Source organism: Callorhinus ursinus, unplaced genomic scaffold (genome assembly GCF_003265705.2).
Source record: "Callorhinus ursinus isolate GAN/ISIS: 27379988/994484 unplaced genomic scaffold, GSC_fseal_2.0 scaffold33, whole genome shotgun sequence".
NCBI classification, from domain to species: Eukaryota; Metazoa; Chordata; class Mammalia; order Carnivora; family Otariidae; genus Callorhinus; species Callorhinus ursinus.
Window position 1 is genome coordinate 10,799,698 of NW_027397095.1, and position 26,215 is coordinate 10,825,912.

At 36.2% G+C, this 26,215-nt stretch overlaps 1 protein-coding gene across 14 annotated transcripts in view; it reads left to right on the forward strand.

Annotated features, from left to right (window-relative positions):
* THOC2 (THO complex subunit 2) overlaps nt 1–26,215 on the forward strand; it is a 114,032-nt gene that overhangs the window by 470 nt on the left and 87,347 nt on the right. For all 14 annotated transcript variants that reach the window (XM_073879187.1, XM_073879186.1, XM_073879188.1 and 11 more), the window contains exons 2-4: nt 15,927–15,985; nt 20,408–20,499; nt 22,942–22,993. In XM_073879187.1, coding sequence (XP_073735288.1) covers nt 15,927–15,985; nt 20,408–20,499; nt 22,942–22,993 — 203 coding nt within the window. The remainder of the gene's footprint in view (nt 1–15,926; nt 15,986–20,407; nt 20,500–22,941; nt 22,994–26,215) is intronic.

Consider the following 26,215-nt stretch of genomic DNA (forward strand, 5'->3'; position numbering starts at 1 on the left):
TCTCTCTGTCCCATTTCTTTACTCTGCATCCGTTCGACTCTGCAGTTTGGAGCCCGACGCCTCCTTTGCCCGAAGTCCGGGGAGGGCGAACCGTCCCGACTCCCTCCCCTCCTCTCCGCCCGCCGCCGCCGCGGTGCCCGGGGCGTCGCGAAGAGCCCCGCTTGGTACCTCTCTTCCTCCCGGGGAGCGGTCCTTTCGGATTGTCCCGGCCTCGCGCGGCGCCACTGGCCGTGGGAGAAGTGTAGCTGGGATTGCCGCTTTCCCCGAAGACCTACCGGCATTTCTTTGCTCCGTTTTTTCACTTTAGAGCCATTTCGGTTTTGATTCAACTTTCGTCATTAAATGTTTCCTAAACCCCATTTTGTCCTGGGACTGTAACTAATTTTGGCAACTCTCCAAGGTTCTCGAGTACCTGGAATAACGCGTTTCCTTTAGTCATAAAACTTGTTTTTTTCCCCCGGTAATACAGAAAACAGTAATTTGCCATACCCGCGGTTTCCTCGCCCAAAATTTCAGTTCGCGCTCTCTCGGAAAGAAATCGTTTAAGCAGTAAAACCCCAGATTCAAAAACAAATAACTTATTTCTAGTTTCTTTCTCTGAATCGCTTTATTAGCTAAAGCTCAACATTGTATGAGATTAACTCTCCTTAGCCATTTTTGCGGTCGTCTCCCCCCCCCCCCCCCCGTCAGTTTAGGTTGCTGGTGCAAAAGATAGCGAATCTTTGGAACTTCGTTACTTCGAACGAAACCCGGGGAATGCGTTGCCGGATCTTGCGAGTGTAATGTTGCCAGCCTATATGGCCTCCCCCCGCCCCCCTCGCGCGCACTCTCACTGCTTTACGAAGTCTTAACTGTGTGAGCTCTAGAATTGTAATTTCTTGGGTAAGCGGCGGTCTTAGCCACTTAACTAGCTGAGTGACCTTGGGTAAGTTCCTTAACCACTTTGACCGTTTCCCCTTGAGTAAATTGGGATTAATAAGTACTCTACTCAAAGGATTGTTGTGAAGACTAAATAATGCCTGTAAAGCACTTGGCTTATAGTAAGTGCTCAAGTGATAGCTATTAAAAGTAATATTATTATTCCAATCTTTAGATATTTAAACTTCTCTGGACAGCCCTTGCTCTTAAAGTCCGCACCACTCAGGTTAGCAATTAATTGGTCTTTGACTCTCCTGCATACTCTTGTACTCTAACGAATTGAGAGACCCTTGAAGAGTGGGGACTGTGGTTCATATTTATTTTGGTTCAACCCTCCCGCCCCGCCCCCCTCCCCCGCTCCCGCCCCTTCTCCCTCTCCCCCTAGCTTTTCTAGCATATGCTTAGAGTGAGGGCTTATTGGTTTATTAAGTGAGAAGTCTATTCGATAAACATTCATTTTTAACTGTTAGGAACGTTTTCCAGATCTTTGTACATGCTATTTAACAAATCGCTATTAAGTTCCTTGTGTGCAGGGAAGGCAGGATGGGAGGTTACCTAACCAAACCATCATTTTCATCTATGTTAGATTAGGATAACCTCCCCAAACTGATAAATCAGTTCATTGTTTTGTTTACCTACTTAGTTATTTAGGGCCTGTCATCTTCAGTAGATTGCACAGCTTCCTCCTTCCAGCTGTTTTTGACAGTTTTATTATTATTACTTTCACCTTAGAATGAGTGGCATTAGGGCTAGGAGGTGAAATTCTTCTTGACTTCTTACCGGCAGTGGTTGGAGAAAAATAGTGATGTAGGAGGTTGAAGTACCTCGTCAAAATGAGATTTTGGATTCACTTTATGTATATTTGCATGATCCATGTTACCCATATTGTTCCTGAAGAGCTTTTTCAAAACTGTTGTTAGGGCTTATTTGTATGTAGTTATTCCATGGCTTGAGGAATGTAGTTTGAATTACCGTAGATCCAAATCAGTGTAGTCAGTTTTATAATTATATTCTGTTATATGAAGAGAGCATAAGGTGTTAATTGTATGACATAACGAAATGTTTTAAATAGGCAAACACATCACCATCCAGTACTTAGGTTTCATTTATTGACCTCTTTCCCCTCTTTCAAAACTTTGTTGTATATAGTCTAACTTCAGAGTTTTTGTATCTAGCATTTTCATTTTATTAGAATGAGTGGTCTTGTAAATATATTACCAAAAATCCTTTCCTTTCTCTGAAAACAGAGCCTCTTAATTATAAGCCAGCAACTAGAAATGTTAAAAACGAAGGTAATGTGCCAACAAATTATTAGTGAACCCATTTATAGATTTGGCTTTTAGAATATGACCAATATTTAAAATAACATCTTGGGTGGGTTTTTAGTTTTTAATGAGATAAATTAGCAGATGAGATTTAACTTGACTGAAAATTATCTTTTAAAGAAAAATGCATGAAGTATTTCATGAGGTTTTTAATTCATTTCTTGTCGGTCACTTCTTACCAGTATATTTTGGGAGTTGTAGTCAGCTTCAGCCACATAGTGTTAAAGCAACACATGAGATGTATGGGACATTTAGTAAATTTCAGAGAGGGCAGTTTCTTAATTAAGATTTTCAGTAAGTTGAAAAGCAACTGTATTGGATGGAAAGTCTTGGCTTTGAAGAATAAGCTTTGTTAGGTAATTATGGGGAAAAGAAAAAACTTTATTTTGCTTGTCTAAGTGGTCAGTCACATACCTAGCTAACCTGTTGTTTCCAGAGATACTGATTATGTTTTTAATGATAAATTATAGAACTTTTAAAGTGATCTTTACCCACAGACACCAAAAGGACAAAGGAGGACTACCAAAACATAATTATTAAGGGTCTTTTCTAGTAACATTTAGATCTATTCTTACAAGTTTCACATCTAAATGCAAACTTATGAATTCTGCCACATATGAAAGATAAGGATTTAATCACTTCAATTTTGGAATTAGAGTTTTAGTTTCTTGATGACTTCATATAAGCATAGGACTTGCCATGATTATGCTAATAAACTTGCATGTGCTGGTAGATCCAGTGGTGAATTTTGTTTTTAGTAGAAATCATTAACACAGTGAACTCAACATTTCTTTGTGTCACAAGCAACCTTAATGGAGGATTTATGTTTCAAGCTCTTAATCTGAAGATTTTGGCCTCATGTCCATACTTGGTCTAATTTTGAAATACCTATATTTGTTGAATATTATCTATTTGTTCCAAGAACTTAATTATATAAAAAATTTACATATCAATTAGAAATTTTTGTTAGATCTCACATTAATTATTGGTAGTTACAATAAGCTTTTAAAATTTAATTGTCAGATGTTTTGATTGCCATTCTTTGTCTTTTGCTGCTGCTAAATGATTTTACATCTTCCAGAACTTAGCTAAGTGCATTTGGACGTTCATTAAATGTTGTCTGACTTGAATTTTTTGGAGGGAGGTAGGGGGAGGGAGTCTGTGGCAAATAATCATTCAAAGAGATTTGTCTTGGTAGTTGTCTTTTTTTTTCTTCAAAAGATGCTCTTTCAGCTGAAGTTTTATCTGAAGCCTTTTCTTCATATTTTAGTTTTCATTGGCATTTATTTTCTCATTTTGACCTGTATTCACAAATTAAGAATAAATCTTCGTCCTTTTTCCTGGTAAGAGAAATGCATTTTTCAAAAAAATGTAGCAATATCAGGAGATTTTCTAGGCATTGCTTTCTTTGTTAGAAAAATTAAATTATTCTCCAGTGCTTAAATATTAAGGTACAAAGAGCGCTATTAATGTACTTGTGTGCAGGAACCTTTGTTCTTTTTTAAACATTTCCTGTTTCCTTTCCTCCTCATAAAGTGAATATTTTCATTTTCATAAATACATGTTTCAAGATAAAACTACATGCCCAATATTTCATTTTTGTGTTATATTTCTGTTCTGATAATGATAGTAGAGGTAGTACTTTGCTTCACCAAATTTAGCCTTTTTTGTTGTTTTGCTTTTAAGAATTAATTGAAGGACAAATTGACATCAGTGTTTCATATGTGAAGCCAACTTTGAGATGGTGACCATAATCAAGTAGCTCAGGCTTGTGCTGTTTCCTTTTTTACTGAAAAATGGATTCAAGCTAGGTGGAAAGCTAAATACTCAAGAACTATTCACAAAATACCTCATGAGTCCTTGGAAGAATTTAAGACATTCAGTTTAAGTTTCACAGGTCTTTGACAGAATGTAGATTCTGTCTTTGTTCTCAGGGACCTGAGACAGCATCTCCTCCATAATAGCACCAAATTGTTTTAAAAGTGGAAAAACTGGCACCAAATTGTTTTAAAAGTGGAAAAACTGGCAAACTCAATTATTTGGAGTTATGAGAGGAATAAAATAATCACTTAGACTGAGGCAGAATATTTGATTAAGCCACGTTAAAATGGGCAACTACTGGAGGTAGTTTTTTTTTTCTTCCTTTATAATTTAGGATAGAGTACTAAAACTGTTTAATGGGTGTGGTAAGACATGCAGTATTCAAAAACAGAATTGTGTTTTGTTTTTTTTTTTTAAGATTTTATTTATTTGACAGCACAAGCCGGGGGAGCTGCAGAGGGAGAGGGAGAAGCAATGTGATGAGGGGCTTGATGTGAGCCTAGTCCCAGGACCCTGGGATCATGACCTGAGCCGAAGGTAGATGCTTATCGGACTGAGGCACCCAGAATTGTTTTTTTAAGGATACTTTATGATTGATCTTCTGTTAGTGAATTACTTAGGGAGAAGAGCATGGACAAATCTACTGATTGGGGAAACATTCTTAGCAATTGGTTTAGTTTCCTCCTACAACTAGAGAAGAGCTGTTTTATACTAGGGAAATAAAAGTATCTTATGCAGGTGAATTGCCTTATCGTAATAAACCATCTGTAATTCCTTACACAATTTGAGCAAATCTTTGAGATGCTAATTAATAGTTCATGATGACATTATCACCTACATTCTAATGAGTATGTTTGTGGCCTTGTGACTGACAAGATGGAATTATGTTTCAGTTATTTCTTAAAATTATGTAACAGTGGCTGTACCATTAGATTAGGTGGGATGAGGTGGGAACACTGACATTCCCTCCTCCCCACTGGAAGGATTATTGTGGAAGATATGCTTTAAACTTATTAAAACAAACAGAAAATGAAGCTATTGAAAATGTAAACAAGCATGTAATGTTTACCATAAGGAATATTTGACCTTGCTTTTTAGTAGTCTGGATACAAAGGGAACAATGAGTTACTTGATTCCATTCCATTCTTCTGTCAAAAACCAATGTTTCGTACTAGTACTTTCTAAAGGGAATTGAACCTTTGGGGACAGTGAGAACCACAAGGAATTGTTTTAATACTTTATAACAAATATTGAAGTGATCTTGATATACTTTTTTTTTTTTTTTTTAAGATTTTACTTATTTATATGAGAGAGAGAGAAGAGAACGAACAAGAATGAGAGAGCCCAAGCAGGGGGAGCTGCAGAGGGAGAGGGAGAAGCAGGCTCCCTGAGGCCCAGCACGGGGCTGGATCCCAGGACCCCGGGATCACGACCTGAGCCAAAGGCAGACACCTAAATGACAGAGCCACCCAGGCGCCCCAACTTTCTTCTATATTTACTCTTAACAGAAAAGAGCTAGATGGTAGACATTTTTAGGTTACATTTTCTGATGCTAGTCTGAAGCAGATTTTTCTCTGTTGCTTGTTGGAAGGAAGATTGATTTTGTTTTATATTTCAGATAAGCTTGTGGTAGGTTTAACATTTTGAGAAATTAAAAGCTTTACCACTGTTCTCAGCACATTGGAAAGCCTGTTTAGTTTTCAGGGAAGTAGTTGAAAGTATTTGGGGTCAAACTTAAATCAGTTTATTTTACCATTTATAATGTACTCTCTGAAAATTTTTCTTTTTGTTTTTTAATAGGAGTTGGTTAAGAAACTAATAACTAAATGAAAATTTCAAACTATGCAGATTTAATTAGTCTCCATTGGCAAGGCCTTTTTATTCTTTGACTTTGAAGATAATTTTGTGAGACCTACATGTGAATTGTTGACCAAGAAAAGTTTACTTTATTGCCTTTAAACAACCTTACTCTGCTCATCATGATGATGGAGTATTGAAATAATCAAAAGACAGAGTGGTGAGCTGCGATAGCATAGATAATCTGCAGAGTAGATAATCTCTGTGTGGGTGATTGTAATGTGGCATATTTCACTTTAGGTGTGATAATAGAGTGATATTCTGGAAGTCTTAAAAATTGTTTTATTGACTGCGGAAAAAGGATTGCTAGACATAAAAGTAAAAAACACGCATTCATTGGTTTTCTTTTTTGTTAGAGCCTTGTGCAACTTGTAATAAGAATATTTCTTTTTGGGGGCGCCTGGGTGGCTCAGTTGGTTAAGTGACTGCCTTTGGCTCAGGTCATGATCCTGGAGTCCCGGGATCGAGTCCCACATCGGGCTCCCTGCTCAGCAGGGAGTCTGCCTCTCCCTCTGACCCTCTTCCCTCTCATGCTCTCTATCTCTCATTCTCTCTCTCTCTCAAATAAATAAATAAAATCTTTAAAAAAAAAGAATATTTCTTTTTGTAAATTGTGCAATTAAAACAATGCAGAAAATTGCATAAAACTTAAATGTAGAGCCTAAAGAATCAGTGTAATATGCACATCCATGTAACTCACACCCAGATCAAGACAACTGCCTTCCAGATTGCACACTTTTTTCCTCTCCATGGTAACCATTATCCTGACATTTATGGTTTTCTCTTCCTTGTTTTTATTTACAGTTTTACTACCCTATAAACTTAAGTTTGTTGTTGAATTTCCTATAAATGGAATCATAGAGGGTGTATTCTCTTGTATCTGGCTGCTTTTGCGCAACATCATGTCTTTAGGATCCATCAGTATTTTTGCAAGTATTTGCCATTCTTTGATTTTCATAGTTACAAGATGCTCCATTGCATAACTCTACCATAATTTTATTTCTTGTGCTATTGATAAACAATTTTGCTGCTTTGAAATTTCAACTATTACCAACAGCGCCAATGAAACATTCTTATACAAGTATCTTGGTGTATATAAGCATGTGTTTTTGTGGGATATATACTGAAGTGTAGAAAATCGCTGGGTTCTAGATTGTGACTAACTTCAGCTCTCCTATAAACTGAAGCTATTTCAAAATACACTTCCAAAAGCAGGTGTATGGGAGTTCCCCTTGCTTCACATCCTCGCTAACATTTAATATTGTTAGACTTTAAAGATTTTATTTATTTGTCAGAGAGAGAGAGAGCACAAGCAGGGGGAGTGGCAGGCAGAGGGGGAAGCAGGCTTCCCGCTGAGCCTGATGTGGGACTCCATCCCAGGACCCTGGGACCATGACCTGAGCCAAAAGCAGACGCTTAATGGACTGAGCCACCCAGGCATCCCTAATATTGTCAGACTTTAAATTTTTTGTCAATATTTATGTAATGGTGTTATATTGGGGCTTATATTTTCATGGGCATCTTTTTTAATTTTAATTTTCTTTAAAGATTTTATTTATTTGTCCGAGAGAGAGAGAGAGAGAGAGTGGGCGAGCAAAAGTGCACAATCAGGGAGAGTGGCAGGCAGAGGGAGAGTGGCAGGCAGAGGGAGAAGGCAGGCTCCCCGCTGAGCTAGGAGCCCGATGTGGGACTTGATCCCAGGACCCTGGGATTATGACCTGGGCCGAAGGCAGACACTTCACCGACTGAGCCACCCAGGCATCCCCATGGGCATTTTTTTATGTTATTGGCTGGTTGGATTTTTGATTTCTTGCGAAAGGCCTCTTTATATTTTTTCTTCCATTTTTCTATTGGATTGTTTGCATTTCTTTCATTGATTTGTAGGAGTTCTTTATAGAGTCTGTATTTGTGTCCTTTGTGAGTTATAGTGTATATGTGGCAGGTATCTTTTACTCTTTGGCTTGCATTTCCACTCTTAAAATGGTGATTTTTGATGAACAGAAGTTATTTTAATGTCAAATTTATTGATCTTTTGCTTTATGATTAGTAGTTTTTTGTGTTTAAGCAGTCTTTTCCCCATTCCAAGGCAAATGAACTTATCCTCCTATGATCTTCTGGAAACATATTATTTTGCTTTTCATTTTTAAGCCTTACCTAAATGGAGTTGATTTTTATATGTGCTATGAAGTAGGGTTTGCAATATATTGTTGTGGATGATGTATATGAAGAAAATCCAGCCTCACACAGATAAATAGTTGGCAAAAGGAGGGGAATTTTAATAGTCTTTCCAGGTAATTGTATATATTCTTCTTTGGTATCATGTCAAAATTTGTCAGGTGGTAGTTTCTTAATGGTTTGTTGCAATGCCAAATCCAAAACCACATCAGTGAACTTTTTGTACTATGTTAAATTAAAATGCATTTGTCTTTTATTTGAAATCTTTACCCATGCATTATTTTGCAACATCATGCATTGGTCAGTTGGGAAATACTGGTTCACTGAATGATGCAGCTCTTCCAAATATTGACACAGTACATTGTATTAAATTTAAAAAACCCACATTCTTTAGTATCATCACTGAACTAATCAGGAAAGTTTTTATGAATTGGGAATTAGTCAAGTCCATGGTCGCAGCTGTAAGTTTTTCACTATTTGGAATTTTGTTTGAAACCTCACATTTTATCATTGGCAACAAATACTCTCAGTTGTTTTCCTTGAAGTGACTGGCTCAGTTGGTTCATTTTTGAGAAAACGCCTGCCAAAGCCCCAAGTCTGAATAACCATTGTTTGTCAGTTGTTCTTTCAAGTAAAAATGGCATTTTATGAAAAAGTGGCTAGCTCAGCTCACAATTTAAACAGTTGCTTAAGTGATTTTCCTGGAGACAACTGTAGTATTTTGGTGTGTGGCAGAAATGCTTTATGTGTAACTTCCATTTTGTCACATAGAATATTAAAATATATGTTCTTAAAAAAATGTGTTCTCAGGGCTCAGGATTTAATTAAAGTAATATTTTTTTTTTACTACTTCATCAAGCACATTTTTTTATTATAGATAAAAACACATAACGAGATCAGCCTTACCAAATTTTTAAGTGAACAGTACCATATTGTTAAAGATAAGCACAATGTTGTACAATAGATCTCTGGATCTTTTTTGTCTTGTGTAACTGAAGTTTTATACCCATTGAATAGCAACTCCCCATTTCTCTTTTTCTCTAGTCCCTGGCAACCATTGAAATTACACTTTTTGCTTCTATGAATTTGACTCCCTTAGATATACTTCATATAAGCAGAATCCTGCAGTATTTATGCTTCTGTGACTGACATTTCACTTTGCATACTGTCCTCAGGGCTCATCTATGTTGTAGTATATGACAGGAATTCCTTCTTACAGCTGAAGGAATATTCAGTTGTATGTATATGCCACATTTTCTTTATACATTCATCTGTTGATGTGCATTTTGGTTGTTTCTACCTTTTGACTATTGTGAATAATGCTGCAGTGAACATGGGAGTGCAAATACCTCTTTGAAATCCTGATTTTAACTCTTGTGAATAAATACCCAGAAGTGGGATTGCTGGGTTGTAGTTCTATTTTTAATTACTTGAGGAACTTCCATACTACTCGTAGTTGCTGCACCATTTTACATTTCCACCAGCAATTCACAAGGATTCTAGTTTCTCCACATCCTCCCCAGCACTTGTTGTTTTGTTTTTTTTTTTTAAGAATTAATTTTTGACAGCAGTTTTAGGTTAACCGAAAAATAGAGAAGAAGGTACAGAGATTTCCCATTTACCCCTTGCCCCCGCACATGCATAGCTATCTTCTTTATTTTCAACATTCCCCACCAGAGTGGTACCTTTATTGTTACAGTTGGTGAATCTACGTTGACACATCACAATCACCCAAAGTTCATAGTTTACCTTTGACTTCATTCTTGGTGTTGTATATTCTATGGGTTTATATAAACGTGTACTGATATGTATCCTCTGTTAGAATATCAGAGTATTTCCCCTGCCCTAAGTATCCTCTGTGTTGTTTGTTCATCTCTCTGGCTACCCCCAGCCCCTGGCAACCACTGATCTTTTCACTCTCTCCATAGTTTTGCCTTTTCCAAAATGTCATATAGTTGAGAATATATACTATACAGCTTTTTCAGATTGGTTTTTTTCACTTAGGAATATGCATTTAAGGTTCCCCCATGTTTTTTCATGGCTTCAATGCTCATTTCTGTTCAGTACTGAATAATAGCATTTTATCCATTCATCTACTGAAGTATATCTTGGTTTTTTCCAGGTTTTGGCAATTATGAATAAAGCTGCTGTAAACATCTATGTGTAGGTTTTTGTGTGGACATAAGTTTTCACTTCTTTTGGGTAAATACCAAGGAGTGAGATTGCTGGATCATATGGGTAAATACCAAGGAGTGAGATTGCTGGATCATAAGGTTAGAGTGTGTTTAGTTTTATAAGAAGCCACCAAACTGTTCCAATGTGGCTGTACCATTTTTCATTTTCACCAGTAATGATTGAGAGTTCCTGTTGTGCCACATCCTTAATAGCATTCAGTATTGGCGGTTTTCCAGATTTTGGCAATTCTAATAGGTGTGTAGTGGTATCTTGTTTTAATCTGCATTTCCCTGATGACATATAATGTAAGGCATCTTTTCATATGCTTATTTTGCCATCTGTATATCTTTGGTGAAATGTCTGTTAAGGGCTTTTGCCCATTTTTAAATTGAATTTTTTAATTGAATTTTAAGAGTTCTTTGTATATTTTGGATAACTCCTTTATCAGGTGTTCTGTTTCTGTTTTTTTTTTTTTTTATAATGGCCATCCTTACAGAAGTGATACCTGTGGTTTTGATTTACATTTCTCTTGTTAAGTGATGTTGTACATCTTTTCATATAACTATTGGCCATTTGTATGTCTGCTTTGGAGAAATGTGTTCAAGTTCTTTGCCCATTTTTTAATTGGCTTGTTTTTTTGCTATTGAATTATAGATGTTCCTTATATATTTTGGATATTAACCCCTTATCAGATATATGGTTTGCATATATTTTCTTCCATTCCATAGGTTGCCTTTACATTCTGTTTCCTTTGCTGTGCATACAATTTTTAGCTTGATGTCCTACTTGTCTGTTTTTGCTTTTGTTGTCATAGCCAAGAAATCATTGCCAAGACCAATGTCATAAAGCTTTTCTCTTAGGAATGCCACAGTTTTGGATCTTAAATTTATGTATTTAATCCATTTTGAGTTGGTTTTTGTATGATATAAGATAAGTGTCCAATTTCATTCTTTTGCATATGATTATCCATAAATGCTTTTGAACCTCTTTTTTTATTTTTCAGTTATTAGTTTTTTTTTTTTTTTCTTTAAGCCCAATATGGGGCTCAAACTCATGACTCTGAGATCAAGAGTTTCATGGTCTACTGACTGAGCCAGCCAGGGGCCCCGGTTATTACATTCTGTAGCTCCAGAATTTGTTCGGTTCCTTTTAAATATTTTCTGCCCTTTTGTTGAAAATCTCATTTTATTGTTGCATTTTCCTGAGCTCATTGAGCATCTTTATGATGGTTATTTTAAATTCTTTGTCAGGGGGCGCCTGGGTGGCTCAGTCGTTAAGCGTCTGCCTTCGGCTCAGGTCATGATCCCAGGGTTCTGGGATCGAGCCCCGCATTGGGCTCCCTGCTCGGCAGGAAGCCTGCTTCTCCCTCTCCCACTCCCCCTGCTTGTGTTCCCTCTCTCGCTGTGTCTCTCTATGTCAAATAAATAAAAAAAAAATCTTAAAAAAAAAAAAAGCCCACACATTTAAAAATAAATAAATAAATTCTTTGTCAGGTAACTCACGTATCTCTAATTCTTTAGAGTCAGTTTTTGGAGACCCATTTTGTTCCTCTTATCGGGCCGTCTTCCCTGTTTCTTTACATTCTTTTTTTTTTTTTTAAAGATTTTATTTATTCATTTTAGACACAGAGAGAGAGAGAGCATGAGCAGGGGAGAAGCAGAGGGAGAGGGAGAAGCAGGCTCCCTGCCGAGCCAGGAGCCCAATGTGGGGCTCGATCCCAGGACTCTGGGATCATGACCTGAGCCAAAGGTAGATGTCCAACCATCTGAGCCACCCAGGCGCCCCTCTTTATGTTCTTTTTAATTTTGTGTTTGTATGATTATATTTGAAAGAACACTCCTCTCTCCCAGTCTTTATGGACCTGCTTAGTACAGGGAAAAGCCTTTACCAATCAGCCTGGCTATAGATTCTGGGGGCTTCTCAAACCTTTTCCCTGGAATGTGTCTTTTGGATTTATGTGTGTAGATTCCACATTAAAGGAATTTTCCAGTTTCTTTTTTTCAGAAGCTTGTACTCCTTTGGTGTCCATCTGTTGTACTCTGGGTCCTATGAAGTAGCAGCATACCACCCAGCTCTTTTTTGTTCTTGGTGGCCCCTAGGCAGCTAGAGTAGGCTGGATGCTGTCACTGCCCTAGGTCAGTCTAAACAGAAACTAGTCCCCCCAGGCAGTCCCCCCAAAAGCTGGAATGTTGGATATTCTTTCTCCCCTGAGGGAGAGGTTACTGAGCTATATTGGTTTCTGTTTGCTGTACTATGGATTCTGTGGATCTGCAGCTTGCCACCCAGCTTTTTGTTGTTGTTGTCAGCAGGCCTCAGGCACCTAGGGTACACAAGGTCCTGTCTGTGCTCCAAGATGTTCAGGAAAGAAACTAGTTCCTCAGGCAGCCCCTATCCCAAGTCGGAATGTTAGATATAAAGTCCAGTCTTCTCTTTCATCCTCAGGGGGAATTTGGGAGCTGGGAGGTTTTTTTCCTAATTGTGTGGTGCTGTGCCAGGAGGAAGGACTGTGGTGAAAGGGTAACATGAATTTTCCTGCTGGCTTTGATGCAGTTGGTTTAGTGCTCACCTGGTGTGCAGGAGCTTCTTAACTGGTTTCTGAATTTCTCATGATGGGAATTGGTATGTGTATTGTTGTTGAGTTGGTGTTTCTTTGGGAGGAAGGAGAACCTGGGACTTCCTGTTCTGCCATCTTGCTGATGCCACTCCCATCAAGTACCTTCTTAAGTGAAATTGGCTTTTGTTTTGAGAATGATGGTGAAAAATAAAATAGTTTGGTGACATCTTACACGGGACTGGCTTTATTCTTTCCTTTCCTTTTTTTTTTTTTTTTTAAGGGTTGATTTGAGAGAGAGAGAGCATGCACACGTGGGTTGGGCGAGAGGCAGAGGGGGAGAATCCCAAGCAGACTCTCCACTGACCAGAGAGTCCAATGTGGGGCTCAATCTCAGAACCCCTGAGATCATGACCTGAGCCAAAATCAGGAGTCCGATGCGCAACCAACTGAACCACCCAGGTGTCCCTCTTTCCTTTGATTTCTTGGTCACGGAGAATCAATGAAGCAGTTTGGTGCAAGTGCCTTGATATGTGCTAAGGTGCCAGCAGTCTTTCCTTCCTTTTCTTTTGAACTGTTAGTGCATGGGCACCGGGGTGGCTCAGTTGGTTAAGCGTTGGACTCTCGTTTTCGGCTCAGGTCATGATCTCTCAGGGTTGTGAGATCGAGCCCCATGTCGTGCTTCAAGCTGGGTGTGGAGCCTGCTGAGAATTCTCTCTCTTCCCTCTGCCCCTTCCCCCTCTAAGAAAAAAAAAAAAGAAATGAACTGGTAGTGTAAATGTTAATACTGCAAAACAGGGAAATGAAGTCTTAGTATTATTATGAATATGGTTTTGACCTTGCAGAACTCTAGAAAGTGTCTTGGGGATCAGGGGTTCATGAACCACACTATCAGAACTGCTACTTTACCAAATTATAACGGTTCCTTTCTATTCCTATTTTTAAGTCTTTTTTAAAAAAGTAGTGAATGGATGTTGAATTTTGTCAAATGTCTTTTATGCATCTGTTGAAGTCGTATGAGTTTTAAAAGTCAGTTTAATGTGAATTAATTTGAACCAACTTTGTGTATTTGGGATAAACCCACATAAGTCTTGATGTATTTCAATATTATTTTTCCATTTATCTATATATTTAATACTGCACATGTTTAAATACCACAAGACACTATTACTGTTATCAGTTAATATTCTTTTAGAATCACCCATATACTTGCCACTTTTTCCTCATTTCTTGCTTCAACTCCAAAGTTCTCTCTGGAATAACTTTTATTCTGCCTAAAAAATGTCCTTAAGTGTTTATTTTAGTGTGTGAATCAGTTATTTGTCTGAACTTCAGTCCTTATTTTGCCTTTTCTTGGAACTTGGAACTATGCTTTTTGGGTATAGAATTTTAGGTGGGCAGATACTTTGTTTTAGCACTTTGGATGTATCTTTCAGCTATCTTTTGCATTCAGTGTTCTGGTTGAGAAGTCCTGAAGATACTGTCTTTTTTTCCCCCTCAGGTGCTTAACTGATTTTGTCTTTGGTTTTCTCTAGCTTTATTATGATGTGTCCAGTTGTGGATTTCACTTCAGTTCTAGAAAACTGAATTCTTGGCTATTATTTCTTCAAAAATCGTTTTTGTCCCTGTTTTCTCTTCTTTCTGGAATTCCAATTAAGCATACCTCTTTTCACTGTATTGTGTATATCTGTCCTTCTTTACAATATTTAAATTAATCTAATGAAGAGGTACTTAAAATATGTTTTTTTTCAACTTTCAGTTTTTTTTTTTTAAGATTTTATTTATTTATTTGACAGAGAGAGACACAGCGAGAGAGGGAACACAAGCAGGGGGACTGGGAGAGGGAGAAGCAGGCTTCCCGCCAAGCAGGAGCCCGATGTGGGGCTCGATCCCAGGACCCTGGGATCATGACCTGAGCTGAAGGCAGATGCTTAACGACTGAGCCACCCAGGCGCCCCTCAGGTTTTTTGTTTTTAAACTTTATTATTGGAAAAAAATCTCAAACAGATGAGAAAGTATTCAGAATACTAATGAAATCATCCATCAATCAACTTTCGTAGTTCTCAACTGCTGGCCAGTCTTGTTTCACCTAATACCCCACACCCATTTTCCCATTCCCATTTTATCCGTGAATATTTCAGTATTATCTTTTAAAGATACATTTTTATAAAATTTATAAAATCATTTTTTTGAAGATTTATTTGAGAGAGAGAGCATGAGAGAGCGAGCGAGCTAGGGGGAGGGGCAGAGTGAGAGGGAGAAACTCAAGCAGACTCCCTGATGAGCGCAGAGCCCACGTGGGGCTTGATCTCATGACCCTGAGATCAAACCTGAGCAAGATGCTCAAACCAAGAGTCAGATGCTTTAACTGACTGTACCACCCAGGCGCCCCCAAAGTTTATAAGATCTTTATAAAATACTCCAGTTGACTCAGAAATATTAATTTTAAAAATACTTGAAAAAAAATACTTGTTTGAAACAGGATCCAAACACTGTGATTGATGTATCTCTCAAGCCTTTTTTAACCTGAGGATTCCCTGGCATCTTTAATTTTTCCTTGCAGGGTATTTGTTGAAGAGACTGGGTCATTGTCTGTACAGTTTCCCCACAGTTCGAATTTAGGTTCATGGCTTTTTTTTTTTTTTCTTAAAGACAACTTCATAGGTGGGTGGTGTATTCTTTCATCAGGATTAGGACACACAAAATGTTTGTCTCTTCTTGTGATGTAAACAGTTCCTGATAGATGTTTAGATCCTTTAATTTATTAGGGATCTTTAAATGGTGGCATTCTTCTGTCATTCTTTCTTTATTAACTGAAATACTTCAGTACAGAGACATTTCTTATCAATTATTGGCTCATATGTGAAAGGCAGATTAAGTGTTTTTTACTCATTTCCAGTTTTCAAAAATAATGAATTGATTTACTAGCATCCTCCAGTTCTGACCAATTAGGGTTTTTAGGTTTGTTTTATTCTCATTATAAACTAATGGTTTTAAATACATCTTATACGTTTCCAAATATTTTTAGTTGATATAATTTGCTTTCTAAGGGTCATCTATATTAGAATTGGAAATGAATGCAGATTATTTCTATTTTATTCTAGTTTGCATTTATGCCGGATCCTCAGTGAAAATAAAAGCCATGATAGTTCAACTTACAGAGGTAAGACTTTTAAAAGTATCATAGCTATTATTTTTGGCTTGGTCAAAATTAATAGATGTTCTGTTTTCCATTAAATTGTTATGAATGAAAAACAAAAGCTATGAGATAGTTCACATTATATAAAGCCTTTATATGAATATATTACCGTTAGGATTAAAACTGTAGTTATAGTAAGACTATATATTTCTGTATATAGGTGTTTGATCTGCATAATAGTCATATATTGCTTGGCTTTTATCATTGTGACATGGTATATTTGGCCAAATATCAGCAGTTGCTAGCTGTATTAAAAATTATACAGACTAGCTATCAGTCATAAACAGAAGAGAAAAGCTAGTACGGAAAAACTGTTCGATTTTGTTTGCACTAGGAAATTTCCAGAAACTGAGGTGGTGTTTTTACTAAAGCTGGTTATGTTTAGGTAGTATCTGGGGATCTTATTAAAGTCAGTTGTCATGGAAAACATTAAAAGCAAAGGAGTTGTTTACTGCATATCACAAGTATGATTTATTAAGTAAGATGTAATTAAACAGGATGTAAATTTTAATTTTAAAGGCTTTTACTATTTTACATTTATTAATTTAAAATTAGGCATTTGGATTTAGAAAAGGAGGGGCAAAAACAAAAGCAATTATGTCTAGTAAGGTTAAAGCATTTTCATATGTAGCTTTCACTGAAGGTAGAACCCATAACAGTTTTTTCAATCTGGAAGAAATAATTTATAACCAGTGATCTATTTTAAATAAAAAATGATTAAATAAAAATTCATTATAGTTATTTAAATTATGCCTTTGTGAATAGAAGATTAAAAACAATGTTTTTCTATAGATTTACTTTTGTTTTATAAGAAATTAAATATTAATATGATTAAGATTTTTAAAGAACATTTGAATTTTTGAGTGGAAAGCATTTTTTAACAAATGAGCCTTTTTTTTTTTTTCGGTCATTTGGGTAAGACCCGTTTTAAGACTTGACATTCCTAGCCTGCACCCCTACTTATTTTCCAGTTTATCCTGCTTATAAACTTGCATGATCTTTCATAAAGATTTCTGAGGTTGTTATAATGCCTTTTCTTTTGAATAAGTCATTTGACTGCCAGAATTGTAAGAAAGTAAAGAAAGACTCCTTCCTGAAAGCACTTGGATACTTAACTTTTTTTCTTCCTTATGTTTAAAACAAGTTTATAACTTCTCAGTTAACTTTGATCTTGTCTGTGATTGAAATCTTATGTGGGTAAAATAAGAGAAAGAATTTTCAGAAAACTGTAAATAGTGTGACACAGGGTGATTACTCTTCAGTTTTAAATGGGACTGTATGGATCTTTAATAACTACCAGATTATTGTTAATTTGCATGGTTGTTCTGATTCATGTATGAAACCAAAAATAGTTATGAGCGTGGCCTCATTGACAGAATTGCCAGTGCTCTCTTTCACCTGCCTTTGCCTGCTTCCTCAATACATACATTCTTTGGCTGGTATCTGCCAACAGTCAAGCTTTGGTCTAAGGGCTCCAGTTGGTAGTCCATGCAGAAAGCTAACTGAAATGTCATTTCTTCAGAATTTCCTTCGTTCTGTCTTAGGGGGATTGAGTCTGGGTAGTGTTCCCTGAGCCCTTTCCCTTTCTGCCCCTCCCTTCCCAGTTTCCTCTGCTCACATTACTTCTCCTTTTTATAAGTTCCTTCCCCCCAGTAAAATGATATTGTAATGATGGCTGATAAATAGGAGTAGCCCTGACATAACCAAGAACTAGTGTCTTTAGTGTTCAAATCCCACAAAGAATGTCTAAGAATCTCTAGAAGTCCCTTTTACTTGTGGCCGCCCTTAAAACTACTTTTTCTGAGGGGCACCTGGCCGGCTTAGTTGGAAGAACATGCAACTCTTGATTTCCAGGTCGTGAGTTTGAGCCCCACATTGGGTGTAGAGAATACTAAAAATAAACAAGGGAAAAACCCTACTTTTTCTGAAATGTTAGCATTAAGATAAAATCTTTTATTAAATTTTGTGTATAATTATAAGGTTTGTTAAGTTTTTCTCCACGTTGTAAATGTAATGCTTTTCAACTTTAGTATAGATTTTACAGGATTTTGTGGGGTTAGCCTTGGTAGTCTTAAAGTACCACTTATTGTTTCTGTGGCTAAAATACAGTAGACGTTCCTAACCGCTTAAATGGGCATTTAAAAACATGTGAATTGGCGAATGCCTTTGCTCTTTTGTGGACGACATTGTGATTGTTTTCATGTCACTTAGTGTTAGCAGAATGACCTGGGCTATTTGTTCTCTATTTTAATCTCCTTCTCTGATTAAGATTAGAATTTCCTCAGCTCCTATGAGCCCATATTCTTCTGGGACTTTAGTTTATGTTGTTCAGCTGTTTTGTCCTTCCAAGAGTGATTGCTTTTTTTTTTCTAACTTAGTTATCTGGATAACTTTAATTTTATTTATTTATTTTAGAGGTAGCACACTTGAGAGGGGGGAGGGGCAGAGAGAGGGAGAGAAGCAGATTCCCCACTGAGTGTGGAGCCCAATGAGATGCGGGGCTCAATTCCATGAGCCTGAGATCATGACCTGAGCCGAAATCAAGTTGGACGCTTAACCAATTGAGCCACCCAGGCGTTCCTAGTTTTTAATTTTTTTAAAGATTTTATTTTTAAGTAATCTCTACACCTAAGATGGGCTTGGACCCACAACCCCGAGATCCAAGAGTTGTATGCTTCACTGAATTAGCCAGCCAGGTGTCCTTGGATAACTTTAAACATGAGTGTTATTTGTTGTAAAAGCATTTTATTAATGGAAATTGAAAGCATGAAATTGACCTCATATTTCTATCATACTAACAAATAGAAATTTTTTCCTTTGCATTTTAGCTTTTATAGTTTATTATAAGCATAATGAAGGCATATTTATGAAAAAGGTATAGAATATGTTTAATAATGAATTCTTCATTAGGAATTGGGATACTCTGGCTATATTTCTTTTTTAAAATTTTTTAATTTTAAAGATTTATTTGAGAGATAGAGTGAGTGTGAGAGAGAGCACAAGTTGGGGGAGGGAGAGGGAGAAGCAGACTCCCCACTGAGCAGGGAGCCCGACGTGGGGCTTGATCCTAGGGCCCCGGGATCATGACCTGAATTGAAGGCAGACGCTTAACTGACTGAGCCACCCGGGGTCCCTCTGGCTATATTTCTTTAGCAAATAATTTAATGGACAAATTTATTTCATTGTAAAATAATTGTAAATTAATAAAATTGTAAATAAGGTTTAAAGGGATATTGCTATGTTTTGATTCCTATGCTATTCCTTTTTTGTGACAAGTAGTCAAACTAAGGGAGAAGATTTTTAAATATTTGATGTTTTACTTGCTATTTTGCCCTGAAACATTTTTGATTCCCTTCAGAAAGATAAATTGACTTTATTTTATAGCTGTTTTTAGAGCTACTTGTTTTTCTACTTTTTTTTTATTATTGAAGTATAGGCGACACATAATAAATTAGTTTCAGGTGTACAACATAGTAATTCAACAACTCTATAACTATACATTATGCTGTGCTCACACAAGCATAGGTACCATCTGTCACCATACAGTTTTCTACTTTTAATGAGAGGAAGGAGGTAAAGTTTTCTGTGTATAGGACTAAAGAAAAATATGGCCCGAAGGAGGTAGTCATGTGATCATTAGCTCCCCCCATCCCCGAATTCCTTCTCCAGGGAAGGAAGCTATGGTAATAGTGAATGAGACTATCTGTGGTTGACAGTTCTCATAGAACTGCCATTTTACGTATGTATGTATGTCATTATTTTAGTTTGAATTCTGATGGAAATAGAGGCGAAAAGATCTAGATTTGGGGAGACATTTCTCCGAGAGTAGGATATGGATACGACTTGATTTTATATTGACTGGTAGTCTTTACCTGTTGTTAGCGTAGCCCTGAGAGTGAATTGGCTGTGATCCCAATATATGTAGACAAAGCTGTGAAATTTGCTGGTGAGAGAAATGGTTAAATTAGTTTATATCCACCTGCTGGAATTCCATGCAGTCACTGAAAATAATTTGGGAGACTTTGGTAGCATAAGAAAATACTTTAAAAAGTGTGGGGGAATCCAAATACCAAATGATGTACACTGTGAATGCAAATATGTAAAACATGTAGATACGTAGAAAAAGATTGGAAGGAAATGTTTAAGCAGTAATTATGTTATAGTAGTGGAGTCAAGGTTAACTAGTTATTTTCTACTTTTAGTGTTGTGTTTTTGTGAAAGTAAAAGGGAAAAAACCTGTCAGAGAAAAGCATTAGAAGTATATTTTTCTTATTTTTGATACTTATAATTCTGAGAAGTAGGAAATAAAGAGATCTTCCCTCAGAAGGGTCTACCTTTTATGTTCAAGAGATTGTGTTCTTACAGTCTTTCTTTTATGTTCAACAGATTTCCAGCAGGCTCTTTATGAGTTATCATACCATGTCATTAAAGGAAATCTAAAGCATGAACAGGCATCTAATGTTCTTAATGACATTAGCGTAAGTATATACACACACACGTTTTTTAATTTAATAATTACATATATCTTTTTGCCTTTGATAGAAAAATCCCTAAAGTATATAACTTGCATTTCATTTTGTTCAGAATTATAGTAGTGGATGTTTTAAGGCAGTATTGATAAGCTGTTGTTGCTAGGTTGAAATTTTAATCTTTGGTTGTGAGTAAATCAGAAAATGTTAGGTAAGCTGAGAGGGCAAAGAAAAAAAAAAGCCTGTCTTGGAACAAAATCACGATATACTTAATTAAAAAATGCTACTATAAAAATAATTTGACTAGAATATTTTTCTCACAGTGAAGCATATCAAAACATTTTCTTTTGTTTGCAGTTATGTTTAGAAATTAAATATATTTTAAAATTTGAGGATTAAGTTATTTTAAATTGAGGTTGCATAGTTGTAACTAATGCTCACTTGATGCCAGTTTTCATGTGTTTGCTGTGTTAGAAAATATTAATAACTAGATTTTTTTCCTAACCTTTAGGTGATTTTTCTGTCTCTTTTATTAGACAATTTAAGTTAGATTCAGACCAGATACTTTTCATAGGTGTTTGGTATTTGAATTGTAAGATGAGCTCTCGAATTGTAAGGGTGTTGTTTGTAAACCAGTAGTTAGGTTTCTTAGGTAGTTAAATGGTGTATTATTCTGTTATTATTAGGCTGGATTTTAACCTTGTATAAATAAAATTATCCAGTTGAGAACAGCTTTCATAATGAGTATTATCGACGTGTAGGACCTGGAGCTTCTTGATACCAGTATGAATTTCCCTTGTGCTACTTTAAACTTCTGTAGCCTTTTTCTGTTAGGATAGGTAATGTCCTTCATATGCTTTTTGTGCTTTGCTGAGGATAGTTGTAAGGAATTTCTATGTTTAGCTGTTGTGATTTTTTTTCCCCCTACATATTGAGATGTATTTGAGCAGTCAAGGTTCAATATGAGTTTCTCTTTTATCCTTAAACTGTCTCTATCTGACCACAGCAGTATTAATTCATGTTGGAGTAGTCTTTTTTTTTTTTCAATAACTAATATTCCATGTTGAAAACTCTCGTCTTGCTCTTTTCTTCAAGTAGCCTGAGTACTTGTATTCAAGTAGACATAGCAAAAATTCATAGCCCTTAAGAAACTTTTGAGACTGAAGTCTGGTGTGCAATTAAGGTTCTTTCATTCTGTAAATTGGCCATTGGTATAGTCTGTTTATAGATTCGATTCTAATATTTTTCCCATTTTTTGAAAATGAATAGTCCAAATGGATTTAATATGTATTTTGTTTTTACTTAGCTTCCCCTTTCCTTTGAGTCTTTATATATACCTTTGCACCTGGATTGTCTTTGTCATGGCTTTCTCATAGTCCCATATCTCACTGTCCCATATCTTAGCCATGGAAGCATATCTTGCATGTTTCTTACAGTGTCAGTTTTTTTTTTTGTTAGGATTATATTTCTTTCCTTTACTCTCTGAAAATAGGCTAGTTTTAAGGGTTGCTATAGTGCTAGCAAACTAATTGCAATGACTGAACTATGATCCTTACTAATGGAAAATGTCTCTAAAATTGGGCATGGGAGTGGGAAGTCAGGAGACAAATCTAGAATACTTGTTGAAGTTTTCATCCAGAAATGAGGGGAGAATTTTGGCTTAGTTTCTCTAAAGGCTACAAACATCAGTGCATAAAGAAAATAAAGATGGATTTTTGGTAATGGTTTTCATCTTCAGAGAATCTTGAGTTATGGAATGACAGCTTGTAATTGTTTTTGTATTTTTTAGATTTCTGTTCTGATACCACTAGGACTTTTGCATAAATCAGTGTTGATTGAGGCATGAGCACATTTAAAGTTGTAGATGAAAAATGTTCTATTTTTAACAGTAGGTTTAAGGTACCCAAATTCCAGTGGTTTCTAACATGTAACTACTTCATTGGAAAAGTGTCATTCATTTGTGCTCTTTAATATTTCCTGAGGTGCTTGTTAGGTTTTTTTTTTTTTAAAGATTTATTTGACAGAGAGACAGCGAGAGAAGGAACACAGAGAGAAGGAACACAAGCAGGGAGAGTGGGAGAGGGAGAAGCAGGCTTCCTGCTGAGCAGGGAGCCCGATGCCGGTCTCGATCCCAGGACCCCGGGATCATGACCTGAGCCGAAGGCAGACGCTTAATGACTGAACCACCCAGGCGCCCCACTTGTTAGGTTTTCTTTTTTTATCAAGTGTTTTATCAGGTTATTTCATGGTAGTCATTTAAACATTTTTTTTCCAACTGTTGTCTCTTTCTGTTTTCTCTGTATTATGAAACTTGAATTTTATTATTTGTCAACGTATTGGTATTGGGGTTTTGTTAGGTTTTAGGTTTTACTGAAGAGTATTATTCTGAAACCATACTTGCTAGTGTGCTGTTCTTGTATTTACTATGAATAATTATATTTTTATAATTAGGAATTTCGTGAGGATATGCCCTCCATTCTTGCTGATGTATTCTGCATATTAGGTAGGTATCAATCCTTTATTTCACCTGTAAAAAGTGCTGTATGGTAGATTAATGTACTGTGTTTAAAATGTTTTCTTTCAAACTATTTGTAGAAACTAGACTGTATCGTTTCTTTATAGAGAATATAGTGTTGTAAGTCAAATGTGAGTATGATCACTGTTTATAAACTAGCTTTAGATATAGTTTATAATTTTTTAAATAGTCTGAATTTTGCAGAATGTATGTTTATATAAAATTGAGCTAAATTAAGTCATTTCAAGTAGAAAAAAGCTAAGTTTTTTGAAGTTCAGTTAGTCTGAATTGCTCAGATTTTAGTAACCATATAATTTAATCTTACTCAATGGAGGTTATCAGTGAATGTCAGAATCTCAAACTTAGGACACTCAAGAGATATTTACTTTGCTATTATACTCTTTTGATTCTTCTTAATTTTAGAAAGAGCAAGAAGAGCCAAAGTAAACAAAAGTACTTTTGTTTTGAGGATGAGAAACCAGCTTTGGAAATAGCAACTTCTCTATTTGTCCAGAATAAATAAGAATTTATGCAAGATTAAAAAGGAGTATTTCTTTGACTTAGAACAAAAGGTAGTGTCCCTCCATGGGAAGCATGGATTTAAAAAATAATGTATATTATAAATTTATTTCTCTTAATTTTAGATTTGAATTAAAATAACTTTGAGCACAGTTTTCCCCATCAGTGTTATGCTTTCTAAAACTTTGATCTAATAGAAACCTTTACCATTTTAATATTCACTTTAAAATAAAATAAGACATCCTCTGAGAGTTTGTCAAGCTGGAGTGAATTAATTTAGCTCATTAATCTTAATTCCTAGAATAGATAGTTTACTTAAATGTCTTACTGAGAATCTGGGAATTTGATCTCATCAAATCTGAATGCCTGGTGCTTGATCCTTCAGGATGTTTAAGATTCATAACAGCAGTAATGTCAGGAACAGGTCAAAATGTATGTGGACTGTGAGTGATTAATGAAAAGAGCAGACCACTGATGGGGTGACCATATGTCCCACTTTTGTTTTTTTTCCCCTGGCATAATTAATAGTGCCTTATTTCGATTTTAAAACTGTCCTGGTTTGAATCATTAAGTATAAGTTCATACTATCTATTGAATTAATTTATGCCAGGAAGAACAACAAAACCTTTTAAGCTTAATTTTTTAAAGCAGGTACTAAAGGTATTACATTATGTATGTTGCATATAAATATAGCTTGAAACTGTTTAAAAAATTTTAAAAAATGGTTTTTACTATAAATTTGTAGGACTGAAAGAGTGATTTGTAGGTAACATTTTGTGGAAGCTGTCATTCCTTGATAGCGTCAGGAGTATATTTTATGTCTTTTTTTTGGGTAATCATCAGCTATCAGCTTACTAGTAAGTTCCAGTAATTTCTTTATTGATTTATTCTATTAGGATATATTTTCCCTTCATATTTACTTTAGTAATATGAATTATTGTTATAAGTCATCGCTTTTTACTATTAACATAAATTTATGAGGATGTTTGGTTGCTCTTGGGAAATTTCTTTAGCCTATCCGGTCAATTTTTACAAGCAAGATTAGAATGGCAAACTTGGAAAGAGAATTTCCCTTACCTGTCCCCTCACTCACCCACCCTCACTGTTAGCAGAAAAAAAAAATGATCAAAGGATGACCCCAGACCAAACTAGGGGAATAGGAGTAGGAATGGGAGCTACCTCTAATAATGATAATGGCAATAATAATGTAGATGCTATTTTTGGAGCACCTTCTATGTTCTAAGCATTGTGTTATGCATTTAATTTCATTTTAATCTTTACAGCAACTTCTGTAAAGTAGGTGTACATATCAGAAAATTGAAGCTCAGAGAAGGGATTTTTCAAGGCCACATAGCCAGTAGAACAGGGTTTGGACCTGGGTCTTTTTGGTTCCAGAGCCCATAATTTTTTTTTACTATATCATGTTTTTCCAATATTTTAAGAGCTATAAGAAAAATCATTGCTGTACTTCCCTGGTTAAGATAACAATTTTCTTTAAAAGACTAATTATGTAAGAATGAGGGGGCCTGAGAGCTATATTAACCTGGAGAGGGAAGTCTGATGTAACTTGATGCACTGATGGGACCTCTGAGCTGGAGTGGGTGGTTGGTGATACTGGGACATAGAGTTGGAAATGGTTTAGGGCTTTTTAGTAAAATCATAGGGGAAATTAAAGAGAATTTACTAGGTACTGATTTCAGGGTTTATGAGTCAGGGATAATGAATGAGTTTATTAGAATATCTTCATTAGTTAGGACAAAAAGAAGAAAGAAACAGGGAAGACATAACTGTGCTAAGAGAGTCGTGTATTGATTGTTGAGATAGCTCAGCAAAGAAGTTTACTGAGGTCCTATTAAGCATTTCTTAACATGGTCAGAACCCAGAGAGTGGTACCTTGATCAGGTCAGACGGCTAAGAGGAGAGGAGACTTGGCTTGAAGAGGATCAACCTGCTATTCAGTTGCTCTGATCTTAGGGACTTTGGGGGTAGATCTTAGGGACTTCTGGGCCTTGGTAGATAGATGTTGGTTAAAAGAATGGGCCCAGTTTAGTCCTGACCCCTCAAGATCAGTATCCTTGAAGTTCTAGCCTGAGGAGAGACCAGAAGACCAGATAACAGGGAGACAGCTAGGAATCCCTGGAAGGGATTGATGAGATACACATGGATTAAAAGTCTAATTAAGAGAATGAGATTGTATTGCAGTTTATGTTGTATAAATTATACCCTCAAATTCTCTTAATACGCTTGAGCTGACCATGTGCTTAGCTACAGTGGCCAGGATATTGGGAAATGGCCCTGTCCAAGACGGGAAAGAGGAGAAGGGCCAAGAAAATGTGGAAATGTTTGATGATAAATTCTTTTCTCTTTTGATTCTCAGTTCTGGCACTAGAAAGTAAACTGAAGCAGATCAGTGGTAGGACATCTGGGGAGAACTGTAGAACCCTTAGAAGACAATTTTATTATATCACTAAAATCGGTGTCTCTTGTAAATTACGAGTTGACCTTAATATAATAGTATGTAATCATTAAAGCAATAATCCTGAGATCAGCTTTGAAATCCTGTCAATCCTGGTTGAATTTTTTGATGCTTGGCATTAAGAGCTAATTGTTTTATTTCCTCCATACTTAATAAAACTGACAAATTTTCTGAATAATCTTCTGAAACTCGGAGGTCTCAGTTTCTTAATATTT